At 57.2% G+C, this 16,673-nt stretch overlaps 2 protein-coding genes across 13 annotated transcripts in view; both read right to left on the reverse strand.

Moving 5' to 3' along the window:
* Positions 1 to 1,066: 1,066 nt before the first annotated feature.
* Positions 1,067 to 5,863, reverse strand: STOML2 (stomatin like 2). The gene is made up of 10 exons (XM_062620417.1): positions 5,738 to 5,863; positions 4,697 to 4,849; positions 4,314 to 4,413; positions 3,577 to 3,635; positions 3,189 to 3,290; positions 2,439 to 2,573; positions 2,186 to 2,330; positions 1,802 to 1,881; positions 1,469 to 1,597; positions 1,067 to 1,353 (listed from the first exon to the last, which is right to left on the reverse strand). Exons 1-10 carry the CDS (start codon positions 5,786 to 5,788, stop codon positions 1,222 to 1,224), a joined length of 1,086 nt encoding a protein of 361 aa, XP_062476401.1. The 5' UTR covers positions 5,789 to 5,863; the 3' UTR covers positions 1,067 to 1,221.
* A 760-nt stretch (positions 5,864 to 6,623) lies between these two features.
* ATOSB (atos homolog B) overlaps positions 6,624 to 16,673 on the reverse strand; it is a 39,120-nt gene continuing 29,070 nt past the window's right edge. For 8 of the 12 annotated variants that reach the window (XM_062620404.1, XM_062620405.1, XM_062620412.1 and 5 more), the window contains 9 exons: positions 16,049 to 16,141; positions 15,249 to 15,523; positions 12,162 to 13,421; positions 10,627 to 10,685; positions 10,290 to 10,386; positions 9,637 to 9,795; positions 8,520 to 8,588; positions 7,416 to 7,621; positions 6,624 to 7,119 (listed from right to left, as the gene is read on the reverse strand). In XM_062620404.1, the coding sequence (XP_062476388.1) occupies positions 6,966 to 7,119; positions 7,416 to 7,621; positions 8,520 to 8,588; positions 9,637 to 9,795; positions 10,290 to 10,386; positions 10,627 to 10,685; positions 12,162 to 13,241 (1,824 nt within the window). In that variant the 5' untranslated portion in view covers positions 13,242 to 13,421; positions 15,249 to 15,523; positions 16,049 to 16,141 and the 3' untranslated portion in view covers positions 6,624 to 6,965. The remainder of the gene's footprint in view (positions 7,120 to 7,415; positions 7,622 to 8,519; positions 8,589 to 9,636; positions 9,796 to 10,289; positions 10,387 to 10,626; positions 10,686 to 12,161; positions 13,422 to 15,248; positions 15,524 to 16,048; positions 16,142 to 16,673) is intronic. The other 4 variants (XM_062620414.1, XM_062620413.1, XM_062620415.1 and 1 more) reach the window with 1 other exon arrangement.

Genomic DNA, 16,673 nt, shown 5'->3' on the forward strand with positions numbered 1-16,673 from the left:
ACCACCGGGCCCCGGTACTCCGGGACACGCTGCGGCCCAGCCCGGAGCACCCCGCCTTATCGGGCTGCTCCCTGACACCCCGGGCCACCACCTCACAGCCAAGCCCTTGGACCCCCGAACCCCAGCCTCCCCTCTTGTCCCCCAGCCCCTCACACCCCCCACAGACCATCAGGACCCCCCAGACCCCCCCCTGGCCTCGCTCACCCGTCCCGTCCCGTCCCGTCCCACCTGCGGCCGCCTTGGCCCCGCCGCCTTCCCCCGGAAGCGCCGCGAGTAGCACCGGCGCCCTAGAGCGGCGGCGCTGGGAACGGCAGCGCCCCCTGGCGGGGTGGAGCCGATGAGCTCCCCAGGGTTGCGGCACCCCCGACAACCCCCAGCTCCACCGCGGCGCCTCTCCTAATTAATTAATTAGTTGATTGATTGCTAGGGGTGTCCCCCTCCTTGCACTCTCCAGAGGAGCCGCGGTCTCGCAGGGGCAGCTAGTGGGAGAGAAAGGGGACAATGAGGATCCCCGGGGGGAACTGGAGCAGCCCTGGTCTGGAGCCAGGCTGAGAGAGCTGTGCTGGGTCAGCCTGGAGAAGAGAAGGCTCCGAGGAGACTCAGAGCAGCTCCAGCGCCTAAAGGAGCTACAGGAAACCTGGAGAGAAGCTTTGGACAAGGGATGTAGGGACAGGACAAAGGGGAATGGCTTTAACCTGACAGAGGGGAGACTGAGATGAGACATTAGGAAGTTCTTCCCTGTGAGGGTGCTGCAGCCCTAAACAGGTTACCCAGAGAAGCTGCGGCTGCCTCATCCCTGGCTGTGTTCAAGGCCAGGTTGGATGGGGCTTGGAGCAACCTGCTCTAGTGGAAGGTGTCCTGCCTATGGCAGGGGTTGGAACTGGATGAGCTTTAAACGTCCTCTCCAATCCAGCCCATTCTGGATCAGTCCTCTCTGCCTTGGGACAGGGTTGCCCAGCTCCTCCTGTATATCATTGTGTGTCTGTGCAAGCTCCTGTTAGGAGCCTGTTTAGGAGCGACAGCCCCTCTTCATTGGCACATGGTGGGGTCAGGCTCCCAGGGACGCACTGCAGCAGCACTGGTACCATTTATTCCATGACTGAAATCCAAATACAAAATAAGGACTGAGGGAAAGAGAACACCTGACCAGGGAAGACAGCAGAAGAGAACTGCCATATCCCAGCACGTCCCGAGCGAGGGTGAGAGATGCTGCTGGCTCTGCTAGCTGGAGCCAGCCTGCTCTGCCTTGAGCACCTCGGTGGTGGGAGGCTGGGGCTCTTCACAGGCTGGAGGTGCCTCATCCTGGGTCTTCACAGTTTGTTGCTTGGTCAATGTGCTGTAGATGGCCAGGGCCTGGAGGGAATGAGAGCCCCATGGAGGAGATGAAAGAGGAGGGGACCTGATCCCACTGGGCTGCCCCTTTCACATCCCATCAGGCAAGAGACAAGGTCCGTCCAACCACACTAACCTGTGCGACCATGTTGGTGACATCGCCAGTGTTGGAGGGCAGCAGGAGGGTGTTGGAGTCTTTTGCAAGATTGGAGAAGGCATTCACATATTGCTCTGCCACTGAGAGAGAGGCGGCAGCACTGCCATGCTGTGGACAGAGGGACAGGGCTCAGCACTGGGTCATGTACCCCCAAGGGATCACTCAGACCCCCACCCCTGGCTCATCATGGTCCCCAGGACAGCACATCCCTTGCTTGCTGCTTTTGAAGTGCCCAAGAGAAAGACAGGTACCAGCCATGGTTCTACCTGCCCAGCACCGAAGCGGTGGCTGCCCCAAGGAGCCATCACTCACCTGCTGTGCCAGAGCAGCTGCCAGTAGTTGAATAGCCTCTGCCTTTGCCCTGGCCTTGACCAGCATGGCGTTGGCTTCTCCTGCAATGAACCACAACAGAACACAGATCAGAACTGCCACAAAGTACTTGCAAGGAGAAAATCAAGGCTTTCACGCGTGCAAAACCTCCTCCTCCCCAACAGCAGCATGGCTGTGTTCCTGCCAGACACCTCCCGCTGCTCCAGGCTGTGGGACAGCCACAGACAGCTTTGAAGGCCCCAGCAGGGAAGGATCAGCATGGCTGAGGAAGCCTGGCACACAAACAGTGATGCGGTCTCTTCCCAGGAGCATCACCCCTCAGTGCAGATGGCTATGGAGCCCCAAATCCTAGCCTAGGTGCGCTACCAGCAGCTTTGTTGATCTGTTCAGCTTTCTCAGCTTCTGATGCCAGGATCTGGGCCTGCTTCTGCCCCTCAGCCACATTGATAGCCGATTCCCTCGTCCCCTCTGACTCCAGCACTGTTGCCCGCTTCCGTCGCTCTGCCTCCACCTGCAAACACAGGTTGGACACCACGGCCATGCTGGAGAAATCCCACCCATGGGGCAAGACAAGAGACTTTTCCCTCTTGTTCCAGACCACTCTCCTAGGGAGCCAAACCTGCATCTGCATAGATTCTTTCACACGTGGGGGTACGTGGATGTCCTTGATCTCGTAGCGCAGGCACCGGATGCCCCAGCAGTCTGAAGCCTGGTTGATGGCATCCACAATGTTGGCATTGAGGGACTCACGCTCCTGGGAGGCACAAAGGGAACGGCAGAGAGCAAAGAAGAGGTGCTTAGGATGAAACAGAGATCAAGGGGGAAATAGACACCGTCCCTCTGGCCACAAACAGCCAGAAAAAAAACATCTCCGCAGGCATAAAGCAGTGTCACATGCTTCCCACATCTCTTGAAGGGGTCTCCATTTCCTAAGGAGGGCAGTGCCCCAAACTGAAATTGCTGGGATACAAACACTGGTGTACACATGGATGCAAACACTGTGCAGGAATGCCAACAGCTCCTGTTCCTGCTCAGCAAACACAGCATGAGGGTTGCAGCCGCCATGACCCAGGTCATTAATTCTGGGCTTGACCAAAGTGCCACTGTCTCAAGAGAAACGCATCTGGACCAGCTGGGTCTGGGCACACGCCACCCCATCAGCCTTTCCAACTAACCCAGGGCAGGGTAAAAAATAGCTCCTGCCAGAAAAAAATAACCGAAACAGGACCCATCTCAAAGGATTCACTAATAGGTCAACTGGAAACAGAAGCCAGAAGCCCTCTAAGCAAAGGGCGTTTTGCTGTTAAGCCCATCAGCCTGCCCTGGGGCTGAGGGAGAGGCTGCTTTGTGATCTACCTCCCCAGCTCACCCGGAAGACTCTGTCGAGGGAAAGTTTGCCAAGTTCAGATCTCATGGTAGTCTGGGCCAGCTGGGTCACTGCGTACTCGGGATCTTCCACCCCATAGCTGGCCTGGAGAGCAGGAGCAAACAACAGAGTCAAATGGCAGTGCTGAGAAGGAAACCCCTGAACAAGGCAGGACGGGAAAACAAGAAACCTGCTACAGACACTCCTGCCAAAGAGAAGCAGAGTCTGGAGCCACAGGAGGGATTTGGGTGCTCAGCCCACCCGCCTCACGGGGCACAGCAAGCGAGGCAGAGGGTGAGGCGTGTGCTGAGGGAAGAAGGGAGCCAGTTGAGCAGCACATCACACACAAACCATGTGGGGCATAGCTCAGAGGCTGCAAGTTTGGCCATACCTTGTAGGGGTCCATAACCCGCAAATAGAGCACGCCATCGATCTGGAGAGTGACATTATCTGCCAGGAGAGAACAACACATCCTGTTTACTGCAGCAGCAAAGACAGAACATGGCAAGTCCCCCTCCCTCAGCAGAATCAGCAGAGCTGGGCAGTGTCATCCCTTTCCTTCCTGGTGTAAGGTGCAAGGCACAGAAGAAGGACTGGCCGAAAACAGATCTCCTTGTCTAAGAGGCTTTGTAAAAAGGACGTGCCTCAGAAAACACTGTATATTGACTATTCTAATAAACAAGAAGTCTCAGGTTTCCAGAGCAAAACATTTCATGCCCTAATTACGTTCATAAAGATAGAAACAGAGGAAAAACAAGACACAACAAAACTGTAACACTAGAATTTTAACAGAGCTGCCCATTAACTTGATTTGAAATCTTTTTTTTTTTTCAGAAACACAGAGGGGTTTTTGTGGTGCAAGACAGGAAAACATCTAAAAACCAGACTGCTACCTTAGTACATTCAATCCAGCACGAAGAGGCAGCTGCAGCCCCAAGAGGGCTGTCAGGACCTCCTGGGTCCTGCTATACTGCAGTTGGCTATACTGCTCAGGACCAGCAGTATAGCCAACCCAGGGACAGGGCTGAGTGCAGGAGCCTGGGCCATTTCCGCTTGTCCCCACAAAGTCCTCTGCTTGCCCCAGATGCAGCAGCAGGAAAGGGGCAGGACACGGAAGCTGTTCCTTACCCAGTGTGACAGCTGACTGCTCTGGGACATTAATGACGATTTCTTTGAGACTCTGCACATAACGAATCCGATCCAGCAGAGGGATGAGGAAGTTCAAACCCTGGGAAAAGCGTGGGATTAGATGGCTGAGCACTCTAATCTGTTCTCTTCCCCCCCCCACATAAAAAGCTGTGCAAACAAAGTATGCTACAAGCTGCAGATACTGCAGGCAAAACAAACATGCTTTACACATGGGGAAAACTTAGGTTTCTCAGTGCTTTCAATACTCCACCAAGGGAAATTAGTCTACAGACAGATCTGAAAGAATAAGCTTGGAACCCCTGAATCCTCGCACAGCTTTAGGAACCCGCAGAATCCAGAAGCGGAGAAGAGTGTCTCCTTACAGGCTCAAGGATTCGGTGGAACTTGCCCATCCTCTCCACCACCCAAGCCTCTTGCTGCGGCACAAATAGCACCCCAATATTCATAGGCAAGCTGGAGTTCAAGCGGTGTGGAGCTGGGGCCAGCCATGCTGCACGCTTCAGCTGATGGGAGCGCTGCAGGAAGGAGAAAGAAAGGGATTGGGACCGGCTGCACCTCAGAGCCCTGCACGACCCCTGGTCTCCCATCTGGAATCACTGCTTATAGCCCTAATACACCAGGGCAGCTCTGATGCCCCCAGCAAGCCCACCCGTGCTGTGTGAGGAACACAGGCGGCCCCTACAGGGAACAGAACCGGGCCCCAGAGCCAGTATGAGTGCTCCTGGGCTGTCCCCACAGGCATGGGGGCTCACCCTCATGCTGGAGCTTTCTCCACGTCCCCCCTTCCCTCACATCCCCACTCTGGGGGAGGAATAATGCCTCCCTGACACAGCCAGGGTGTGTGTGGGTCTCTTCTGCCCCATTCAGGCCCTACACTCTAGAATCACAGAATGGTTTGGGTTGGAGGGGACCTTAAAGCTCATCCAGTTCCAACCCCCCGCCACAGGCAGGGACACCTTCCACTAGAGCAGCTTGCTCCAAGCCCCTGTGTCCAGCCTGGCCTTGAACACTGCCAGGGATGGGGCAGCCACAGCTTCTCTGGGCACCCTGTGCCAGCGCCTCAACACCTTCACAATGAAGAACTTCTTCCTTATCTTTAACCCGACTCTCCCGTTTGAACCCATCACCCCTTGTCCTACCACTAAAGTCCCTGATGAAGAGTCCCTCTCAGCACCCTTGCAGCCAGCCCCCCTCAGGCACTCGAGAGCTGCCATGCGGCCTCCCTGGCCAGACCCATCCTCCCACCCCACCTCCCCTGTCCCTCCCCACCTCCTGCCCTGCTCCAGGGCCCGCTTCCCCACGGGTGCTCCCTCAGCCCTCCCGGCCCCCCACATCCCACCCCACCGCTGCCCCCCGTGCCCATTCACCCCCAGACCTCCTGTGCACCCCCCCCGCGGCCTCACCTGCAGCAGCCCGAGGCCTGGCCCTGCCCGGAGCGCGGCCCTCGCCAGCATCGCTCCCGCCGCCCTCCCTCCTTCCCCTCCGCCCCGCTCCGCTCCGTGCCGCCGCGCTGCCCCACCGCCCCGGAAGGCCTCCGGGAGCCACCGCCCCTTCCGTGTGCAGCGCCCGGGCCTCCGCGGCGGCCGCTGCCGCTGGTTCCGCCGGCAGGAGCCGGGTCGGTTTCCGAAGTGGTGTTTATTAAATTAGAATCAAACACGGGAGGCTCCCCATGCTCCGTGTATCCCCAAACCCCCTCATGAAGGTCCGTCCCGGCTCCTGGTTGATGTCCCCTCTCCCCCGGACTCCCCAGGGCTCCTGACCGCCCCGCAGCGCTGCCCCACGTCCCTTCCACGCATCGGGCAGAGGTACAAGGCCCCTGTTCTTTGGCAATCTCCACCTCATCCCAGACCCCACATCCGCAGAGCCCAGGCCCCCATGCACGTCTCTCTGCCCACGGACCACAGCAATGACCACGTCCCTGCCAGCCACAGCCCCTTTGGGGTCTGGCTTGGTCTAAAAGGGGTCAGGGGACAGGCCCCCGCCTCCCCAGGCTGCTCCTTCCCTCCCGTGCCCAGCAGATCTCAGCCCCTCGGAGGGGTTTAACACAGCCCCAGCGCAGCAGTGTCGCACCCGGCTGCTGGCAGCTCACCCCCTCTTGCACAGCATCCACATCCCCATTCACCCTCCCCGTCCCCAGTCACCCTCATGATCCCTGCCCCAAGCCCTGCGCTGCCGGGGGGCCTCATCCGTCACCGACAGGATGGGGGGGAGAAAGCACAGCACCTCCGACCCTCAGCACAAGCCTCCTCTGGGCTCCCAGCAACAATAAATACTAATAAATACAAACTCTTCCACACTTCCTGCTCCCAGTCCCGGTACCAGCGTGGGCAGCCTAACCCGGAGCCCCCCAGCACAACTCTTCACTCCCCCCACAGCTACAGACAAGTGTCCAAGGTGGGAGCAGCGCAGCCAGAAGGGCTTGGGCATGTCCCTGGAATGCCAGGGCTGCTCCGCAAGCCTGGTTGGTAACGCCAGCCCTGCTGCAGGGCACGGTGTCCACACTGCTTGGAAGCACAGCGGCACTTGGGGCGGGTGATCCTTCAAGGCAGTGCTTGCTCGCTGGCCCTTCACTCATCACTGCCCGAAGTGCTGGGCTGGAGGCTCCCCAGCGGCCCTGGAGGGTGCAGAAGGTCAGGCCCGGGGTGAGTAGCAGGGGTTCCTCGGCATCTCCGTGAAGGATTTCAGCTCATAGGGGATGCCCGAGTCAACCTCGATCGACTTGCGGGAGAAAAGCAGCCGTATGTCGTCATGAAGGTAGATCTTCCCCGACTTGGAGCTGTGAAACCTGCATGGAGACAAGAACAGGGATGTCAGGACACCGGGCACGAGCAGGACAGCTTCGGTGGGAGGCACAATCCCCTCACCTCCTTTAACCCCTGGGTCAAGGTGACCATGCTCCAGTTGTGTTCAGAGGGACAGAGACACCCTTGGGCAGGGTCCCTGCTGCTCCCCAGGTCCAGGGGAGGGTCTCAGGCTGCCATCCCCCTTGCTTTGAGCTGCAGGCTTTGGGGAGACAGGGACACACGGGTGAGGAGCCATGGGGTGACCGTGGGGCGGGCACACATCCCTCCATGCACCTACCTCAGGTGCATCAGGTAGCATAGCACCCTGCGCGGTGGGCTGGAGCCTGATGGGTCCCTGGGGGCCATGGTGGCCCCTTCTTCCTCCCCCACGGGCACCAGGAAGATGCGGTGGCGTAGGAAGGTCATGTGGTTGGCAGGCATGTCCTGGAAGTCGTATGTCACCAAGAACATCTTCACCACAGTCTTGTTGGGGTTAAATAAGGTCTGGGGGCAAAGGGGTAGGGAGTGAGATTGGGAAGGATATAGGGATGGAGCCATAGGGCAGGGATGGGGTATCTGGGGCCAGCACCAAGGGTCCAGAGAGCCCTGCACCAGCCCCAGAGGGCATAGCCTGAGCCCACATATTATTCCTTTCCACCCACCTCCACTCCTGTGATCCCAACACCATCACATTCCATCCCCACTGCAGAAGACCCTGTCCCCCCTCACCATCTTCCTTCTTCCCTGCATCTCCCATCACCTTGTCTCCCTGCCAGCACACCAGGGACCCCATGCTCACCTCGGTTGTACCGTCTAGGTGACCATATATCGTAGAATCACAGAATGGTTTGGGTTGGAAGGGGCTTAAAGCTCATCCAGTTCCAACCCCTGCCATGGGCAGGGACACCTTCCACTAGAGCAGGTTGCTCCAAGACCCTGTGTCCAACCTGGCCTTGAACACTGCCAGGGATGGGGCAGCCACAGGTTCTCTGGGCAACCTGTGTCAAGGCCTTAGCACCCTCACAGGAAAGAATTTCTTCCTTATATCCAACCTAAATCTCCTGTGTCAGTTTAAAGCCATTTCCCCTTGTGCTATTACTAGAACATTCCTCTCTAAAAAGTCCCTCTCCAGATTTCTTGTAGGCAGACTACCACCTCTGCACAAGCTTTCTGACTGCTGCCCTGCCAAGCAATGTGATGGAGTATATCCACCCGGGGGGGAAGCAGAGCCCAACCATTGCCCTCCCCACTGCCATGAAGAGGAGAGGGGAGAGAGGAGAGAGAAAAAGAGAGGGGAGAGGAGAGGAGAAGAGAAGAGAGAGGAGGGAAGAAGAGAGAGGAGAGACAAGAGAAGAGAGGAGAGGAGAGGAGAGGGGAGGGAGGAGGCCAGGGAAGGACTCACCACTTGGATGGTTCCAGCTTTGGGGACACTGTAACCCTTCTTTCCCAAGGCCTCCAAGTCAATCACTCCCTGGGGCAAAAGGAACAGCATGTGTGAGAGAGAGAAACCTCACTGGGAGCCCAGCATGGGGCTAAGAGCTCCCCTTGCTAGGAACACCTGGCACAGGGCAGCAAGGATGCCCATCTCAGCCCCTCTTCAAACCAGAGGACGAACAAGCAGCAATACAGAGGTTATGGAGAAGCAACAGCCATGACACAGCTGGGCAGCAGCCTGCCTGTTACTATGCCTGCATGTCCCAGTTTTAGCTGTAACAGGGTTTTTTTATCCTTCCAGTAGCTGGTGTAGGGCTGTGTTTTGGCTTCAGTCTGAGAACAACACCACTGATAACACACGGATGTTTTGGTTGTTGCCAAGTAGTGTTTATTCTGATTGAGGACTTTTCAGTCTCTCATGCACTGCCAGTGCTGCAAGCAGCCAGGAGGCACTAGAGACAGACACCCAACCCAAAGCAGCCAAAGGGGTATTCCATACCACAGCTCATCATGCCCAGTATAGAAACTGGGGGGAGTCACCCAAAGGGCAGATCGCTGCTCGGGTTGGGCTGGGTATCGTTCAGTGGATGGTGAGCAATTGTATTGGGCATCACTTGTGTTTATTGGGTTTTTTCCTTTCCCCTTTCAGTTTTATATTGTCTCCCCTCGTTATTTTCTTCTATTATTATTATTATCATTATTATTATCATAATCATTAGTAGTACTAGTAGTTTTACATTATACCTTAGTTACTGGACTGCTCTTATCTCAACCCGTGGGGTTTACATTCTTTCAATTCTCCTCCCCATTCCACCCAGAGGTGGGAGGGAAGAAGGGGGAGCAAGTGAGTGCCTGCATGATTCCGAGTTACCATCTGGGTTTAAACCATGACACTGCAAGGGGTTCCCTCTTCTCTCCCTCTTTGCTCTCGTGGGTTAAGCACCGCTCCCAGCACAGTGGCGATCTTCTCAGGCAGGGGGTTGCTTGAGCCACGCTATCCAGAGAGGCACATCCCCAGGATGCATGGTGCCCGGGTACAGCCCTCACTCACCTCCCCCGTGGTCCCAGCCCTCCCGTGTGCATACCAGGAAAGGCGAAGGCGCGCTGTGTTCGGAGACATCGAAGTAGGTGACATCAACGGGCAGCGTGGCGTGCTGGGGGCAGTAGGAGCCGCTGGCGCCAATCTCTGCTGTGAACCCCTCGATCCTCCCTGACGGTGCAAAGCGCCCTTTCAGGATGGACTCCTGAGAGAGGAAGGGGATGTTAGGGACCTTCAAACACCAGCCCTGCCCCTCGCCTCGAGGCTGCAGGTGAGATCACCCCTGTCCCTGCTGCAACCACAACTCTGCTTGCTCTCATGTGTCCACACTACCTGTAAGGCGCCCTGGCTGCTTCCTCTGACACAAAGCCATCCATCTCACGCAGAGAAGCAGGAAGAGCAGCAGCTGTCTCAGCAGGGTCCAGGTACCCTTTATTTCACTTTATTTCAATTATCAAACTGTTCTTATCTGAACTCACAGGTTTTACCTTCCTATAATCCTCCTCCCCATCCCACCCTGCGAGGGAGAGGGGAGTGAGAAGTGAGCGAGTGGCTGCATGGTGCTCAGTTGCCACTGGGCTTAAAACACAACAAGGCTTTGGGGACACTCAGCCCAGCCCCACACCAGGGCTCTGGTCAGGTTCAGCCTCTCATGCCCATCACCAGCCCAGCCTGGAGCCCCTGGATGGGTGCTGTTACCTCAAAGTTGCCAAGCAGAGCATGGCTGATGGTGGTGGTGGCCCAGGGTGCTGAGGAGGACCTGGTGCCCCTCCGGAGGCTGCTCCGGAGATGTCGCCTTTGAAACAGGAGAGAACATTTGTGTCGGACTGGAGAGCTGCCCATGTCCCTGGAGATCCTTCTCCACATCCCCAGTCCCTTTCTTTGGTGGAGGTTGAACACACCTTCCTACCCCTCAGGAGCAGAGGAAACTCCCCACCGCCCCATAGCCTGAACCTCCCATGGGGCTGCAGGGTGCTGGGGTGTCTGGGCATCCCGAGCCCCCATGTCCATCCCACAGGGCTGCCAGGACACTCACGATTTGAGCCGCAGCTCGCTCTTCAGCCTCCTCCCGACTGCAGTACAGCCCACAGAGCTCTGGAGGGGGCACAGAAGTGAGAATCACATTAGGGCAGCAACCAGGGCCTGACCCTGGGAGGTGCCATCAACCCTTGCCTTGCCTCATAGCTCCAGGAGGATGAGACAGGCTCTCATCCATGGGGAGCTGTCACTGGCCTCCGCAGGGGTGGGGTGTCTGGTGGAGACATGGGGCTGCCCAAACCCCAGAGTGGCTCTGCTGGGGATGAAGGTGTTGGTACCCAAGCTGAGGGTGCATCACACAACTCCTACCTCACAAAGCAGGTCTTGGGACCAGCCCCATTGACAAGACACCCCCATAAGAGCCATGCAGTGACACCCCTTGTACCTCCCAGGGAATGGTAACACATACAATGAAGCTCCCTGACCAGCCCACGAACAGCCCTGTCCCCTGGAGATTCATGCGAAGTAGTGCCACCAGGCAGAGAGTCGTGCTGCCCACCCCAGACTCCTACAGCTTTAGGGTGTGGGGCCAGAGCCACACTGCAGCCTCCTTTTAAAGACATCCCCTTTTCAGGGGTTTTCCCTTCTGGAAGCCACACAAAGGGCAGCAGAACACAAAGGAATGATGGCGCTGGCTGGCATGACCAGGCAGGAAAACTGAGGGAAGTTGCTGGAGGGCAGTGGTGGAGGCAGCAGGGCTGGGGGACGGGCACCACAAAGAGCACATGGTCAGGGATGGAGCTGTGTCCCATGGATGGCGTATCCCAGCTCCAAGCCAGGGAAGCTCTGCTGTTGGGCCCTCGAGGGGTGCCAGCACTGTGGGATGCCCCAGGGAAAGAGAGGAGAGTGCCAGCTCTGGCATAAGGCTGCTGCAGCCTCAGCCAGCAGCACACAGTGAGGGCAAGAAGCTGGTCAGGATGGGTGGGTAAGCAGGGAGGAATCAAAGGCAGCTCCTTGGCTGCCAGGCTGGTTGCAAACCTCTGGAGTCTGCCCTGTTTCTGAGAGCTGGTGGCACCACGGGGGTATGCCACGTGCATCCCAGAACCACACGAAAGACAGTGGTGTCTCTGCACACAGCACTGGGGCTCACACTCCTTGGTCAGAGCATGTCCAATCCCGCTCCCTGCCACCAAACCCTTGTCCTGATGGATATCATGGCCAGGGACCAAAGCCGTCCCACACCTCTGCCTTCTCCCTCATCACGTAGACAGAGGACAGCCACTCCTCCCAAGCCTTCTGGTAAGTATAGCTTAACACGAAGCTGTCAATACTGAGTGTGGCCCCACGCCATGTGTCCATGTGTCAAGGGGGGGTCATGTCCTGCCCGAGCAAGGTTCTCCAGGCTAAACAGCTGGTTGCAAGCAGAGGATGCAGCAACTCCAAGGCGTCAGAAGGTGATGATAACCTACAGAGTGTGTGTGAGCTGCCCTGCTCACACCAGTGCTGCAGCACTGGGACACACAGGGAATGGTGCCACAGTGCTCTGGGTGTCCTCAGGTCATTCCCTGCATCCCGCCCATGAGCGATGCTCACCTTGGCCGTGGGAAGCAGGTGATTCCAGAAAGGAGCCCCCTTGGCATCAGTGCTGCGGCAGGCTGTGGGCACAGGATGGCACAGCAGGACCCTCTTCTTCCTTACTGGTGGGGACAGGCTCTCATCCTCGGAGCAGGAGTCGGCCACAACCTCACCAGCGGGCAGCAGCTTCCTCTTGGCCGGGCAGCTGCTGGCACTGAGCTGGCTGCTCCCACAGGGTGTCTTGTCCAGGGAGCCCAGGTTGCTGGGCTCAGGGCTGAGCACTGTCTGTGGAGCTGCCGGCTCCTTGCACCCATTGGGCACTGCTGACCATCCCTCTCCTCCACTAGCCCTGCTGCTGTGTGCCGGACTGCTCCCCAACTTCTCTTCCTTCCCACCAGAGTCCAGCTGTGCTGTGTGTGCAATATTGTGCAAATCAAGGTGAAGCAAGCTGTGGCCACTTGCCCGCTCTCCATTCTGCCCATAGTCTATGGGCTGATCCCCAGAAGAGACAGGGCAACTGTCTCTTGTGTGCAAAGTACTGCAAGCAATGTGCTGGGGCCAGGAGGAAGAGGAGACGTCCTGCAACTTGTCCTCTCTGCTGGCCTTGGGGCTGTGGATAGGGCTGCTCTCACACCGGTGCTCCACTACCCGCAGCCCGCTGTGGGAGAAGTGCTGTGCAGAGCCGCACAGGGAGAGCTCCTCCACCAACAGACCGTCCTCAAAGGTATCATCATCATCCAGGGAAGCCTGCCCAGGGTCCACATCGCATTTGCCGTCCACCCCTCCAACACCCCATTGAGTTCGTTTGGGGTCTCGCCCTCCCTCTGTAGTTCGCTGCTCGGGATATCCCCTTTTGACAGCCGTCCGGCTGCCTGCCCGCTGCTCTGCGCTCCCTGAGGAGCTGGAGAGATGCGAGAAGATGGAGACCTGATAAACCTTCTGGCGCTTGATCTCTGTCTCGTTGTACCCCATGAGGATGCTGCGGTGGGTGCAGTGCTGCGAGGAAGCCTCCAAGGGTGCCTCTCCATTGGGCTGGGACAGGCTGGGGTCTGCGCTGTGCTCCGGGGGCAGGGACGTCTCCGCGTGGATGTGCCGCATGGAGCCTCACTTGCCTGGACTCCGAGCGGAGCCGGAGTCACAACAGCCCATGCAGTAGCAGAAAGGAGACTGTAAAGTGCCACAGGACAGGGTATGAGGACAGGGGGTGGGAGTTGGACCTCCCCTCACTCAGGATGCCTGGGTGAGCCCTCCACTATGAGATACACTGCAGCACAGCATCTGGAAAGAGAGAGCAGGAGGATGGGAGTCAGCCTCGGATATTGTGCTCATCTTGGCTTTTGGTAACGAGGGACCTACTGTGGCACAGACAGGTCCTCATACAGCCTCACTCAGACCTTCCTCTGCCAGGAAGAGAAGAGGAACCATGCTGCTGTGGCTCTCCAGGGAGCCCTGCAGCGTCACCCATCTGCAGGATCAGCACTTCCTCCCCAGCCTGGGCACATAGAGGAGGCTGGAGACTATGGGGGACAAGTCTGGACAAGTGGGGAGAAGGAAGCCTGCCCTCTGCCAGGGACATGCTTGCACTGTTCCAGAGAGCAGGAGTCAGGCAAGTCAGACCAGTCCCAGGGGCTCTGGCCTCTAATCACCCCTTTGGGCAACAGCAACAAGATCTCCCCCTGCTCACCAAGAAGACCTGTCCTGGCCACATGAGCTGAACTAGGCAGGGCTGTACCCCGTATACAGAGTACAGGAACCTGGCATAACATCACAGTTATCTCCTGCCCCTCCACCACCTCAGTCAGCATCTGGGTGGTACCAGGGGCTGCAGAACCCACCATAGGCTCCTGCCCTGAGGGTCTGACCTCCCTCATGAGGCATAGCACCTCACTTCTGATTTTCAGCCCAGTTTGAGAGCTGTGAGGATCGTGACCACGAGTTTTTCTGGCATGTTAAGTACTGAAATGGCTGCAGGAGCTGAGGAGATGCTGCACAAATCACTGCAGACCAAGGAGCTCCAGACAAACTGACAAACTGCCCGTGGCAGCTCTGCCCTTTGTCCACACAGCTTTGCCTGCTCTTGTGGAGCAAAGGCTTAGGGGCAGGTGAGCAACAGGGAAATCAGCTCTCTGAGTGGGTCAAGGCTATCTGGTTCAGGCTGTGCGTGGTATTTTGGCTCTGCCTCGATGGGGATGGGAAAGTGGCAGGCCAGGCTGGATATAGATTCTTGAAGGGAGGGTGCAAAGAAGATAGAGCCAGGTTTTTTCTAGTCATGTCCAGCGATGGGACCAGAGGCAGAAGGTGCTGGAACACAGGAGGTTCTGTCTGAATATCAGGAAACATTCTTTTTATTGTGAGGGTGACCAAACACTCAACAGGCTACCTAGAGAGGCTGTGGAATCTCCATCCTTGGGAACTCCAGCTCTAGGTTCACAAGACAAGAGGGATGTGGAGCTGTTGGAGCGAGTCCAGAGGAGGTCATGGAGATGCTGCAAGGGCTGGAGCAGCTCTGCTCTGGAGCCAGGCTGAGAGAGCTGGGCTGGGTCAGCCGGAGAAGAGAAGGCTCCTGAAGGGGGGACCTTAGAGCAGCTCCAGTGCCTAAAGGGGCTACAAGAAACCTGGAGAGGGGCTTGGGACAAGGGCCTGTAGGGACAGGACAAAGGGGAATGGCTTTAACCTGACAGAGGGGAGATTGAGGTGAGACATTAGGAAAAAATTTTTATAAGAACTTAGGAATTTAAGAAGTTCTTTTCACCACCCTCACTTCTTAGAAAGAGTGTGGGTGCTGAGGCGCTGGCACAGGTTGCCCAGAGAAGCTGTGACTGCCCCATCCCTGGCCGTGTTCAAGGCCAGGTTGGATGGGGATTGGAGCAACCTGCTCTAGTGGAAGGCATCCCTGCCTGTGACAGTGGGCTGGAACTGGATGACCTTTAAGTCCCTTCCAACACAAACCAGTCTGTGATTCTATGAGACATTCAAAAGCTGTCTGGACATGGTCCTGTGCAATGGCTCTGGGTGCGCTTGCTTGAGCAGAGGGACCAGATCACCTCCAGATATCCCCTCCGTGTAACGCCACAGTGCAGCCTGTCCTGGCTGCCCCACACTCACCTCTCTGCAGCAGAACCCCAGGTTGCTCCGGATTAACTTCCCTGTCCCGCAGGGGGTGGCTGTTGGCACAATTAGCTGAAGACACCAGCCAGCCAGGCACCCCCCAGAAGCGGCGTGGCTGCCGTGGAATGGCTCCCACCATCACGGTGTGCCTCTGAACTGCCACACTGTCCTCTCCAGCTCTTCGGTTTCCACAGTGGCTCTGAGGGAAGGAAAGCAGGAGATGCAGGGCTGGGGTGGTTCAGATGCTTTCCAGAAGGGCAGGAGGGTGATGCCTGTTTGCAGGGTCACATGGACAAAGAAGGCAGCACTGAGGCTCAGTCTCTTCCAACATCCCAAACCCAAAGGCCACATACATCTTGGCCATCTCAGGCAGTGCTATCACCTTGATTTCCATTTAAGCCACAAATACTTTCAGCTAAGCCGTGAACTCTCATACCTGGCTCATGTTCTACATCCCTTTTTCATGCCTTCCTGTATGAAACACTGTGCATATGAACAGATCCCTGCTCTAGCAACCAGTTCATGCCTTGCTCCCCAAGACACTGCAGATCACCAGCAACCTCTGGGCCTCCAGCTAGCTGCTGGTCTCATGTCCACCTCCTGCCTCCTGCACACACAACATCAAAGGGTGCCTTCTGGCCCTACAAACAAGAAGAGCTTTGCAAATGTTTTCTTCCAGTTTGAGATCCCTGGCAGGGAAGGCAGGAACCAGGAGCCTGACAGCCCTGAGCCATGATGGCCCCCCACCAGCTTCCCCAGCACAAAGACAGAAGTCCTTTCATGTGCACAGCACTCACCTGCTCAGATGTGTCCTTGATGCACAACAGAGATTTGCAGATTCAACACAGCTCCCCTGCAGTCATAATCCACCAGCACCGCAGCTTTGATGTCTGGAAGAAGGCAAGGAGGAGAGTCAGCTCGGGCAGCAGGTTGTGGTGCAACACTCTCAGGGTAGGCAGAAGTCCTCAGGCACTCCATGCTCAGCCCCTCTGTCACAGGGGCAGCCCATGAGCTTTGATGGCCCAGGAACCTCCATGTGAAAGAGGAAATGCTGCCCATCCTGGGGACTGTGCCCTCCCTTCCCATGCAGCCTCAGTGTGGGGCTCACTGTAGCGGCCATCCAGAGCCAAGCCACCGTGTGTCCCCCTGGGCATCCCACCCCAGCACCAAGCACTGCTCAAGGCTGGAAACAGCACGGCCAGGCAGATGATCAAAATCCGTGAAGGGATGCTTAAAGGCACCGATCACCCAAGTGCAGCCCCTTTCTGGTACCATGCTCCAGTTCTGCATCCCATCATCCTGCAGGTGTGAAGACAGCTTCAGCAGGGTCACTCAGTGTGCTCACTGCCTGACTTCGCCTGCCCCAGGAAATGGGCTGTTCTTTCATTACATTTCCAATAGGATTTGTAATCATCAGACAGG

Source organism: Pezoporus occidentalis, unplaced genomic scaffold, assembly GCF_034315485.1.
Source record: "Pezoporus occidentalis ecotype Australia unplaced genomic scaffold, CSIRO_AGI_Poc_V1 ctg220, whole genome shotgun sequence".
Taxonomy (NCBI): Eukaryota; Metazoa; Chordata; class Aves; order Psittaciformes; family Psittacidae; genus Pezoporus; species Pezoporus occidentalis.

Coding starts and splice junctions, on each gene's coding strand:
- STOML2 (XM_062620417.1), bottom strand. CDS start 5,788: ATGCTGGCGAGGGCCGCGCTCCGGGCAGGGCCAGGCCTCGGGCTGCTG. Junction 4,850..5,737: donor CAGGCCTCGGGCTGCTGCAG/GTGAGGCCGCGG, acceptor TCCTTCCTGCAG/CGCTCCCATCAGCTGAAGCG. Junction 1,882..2,185: donor ACAGATCAACAAAGCTGCTG/GTAGCGCACCTA, acceptor GGTTCATTGCAG/GAGAAGCCAACGCCATGCTG.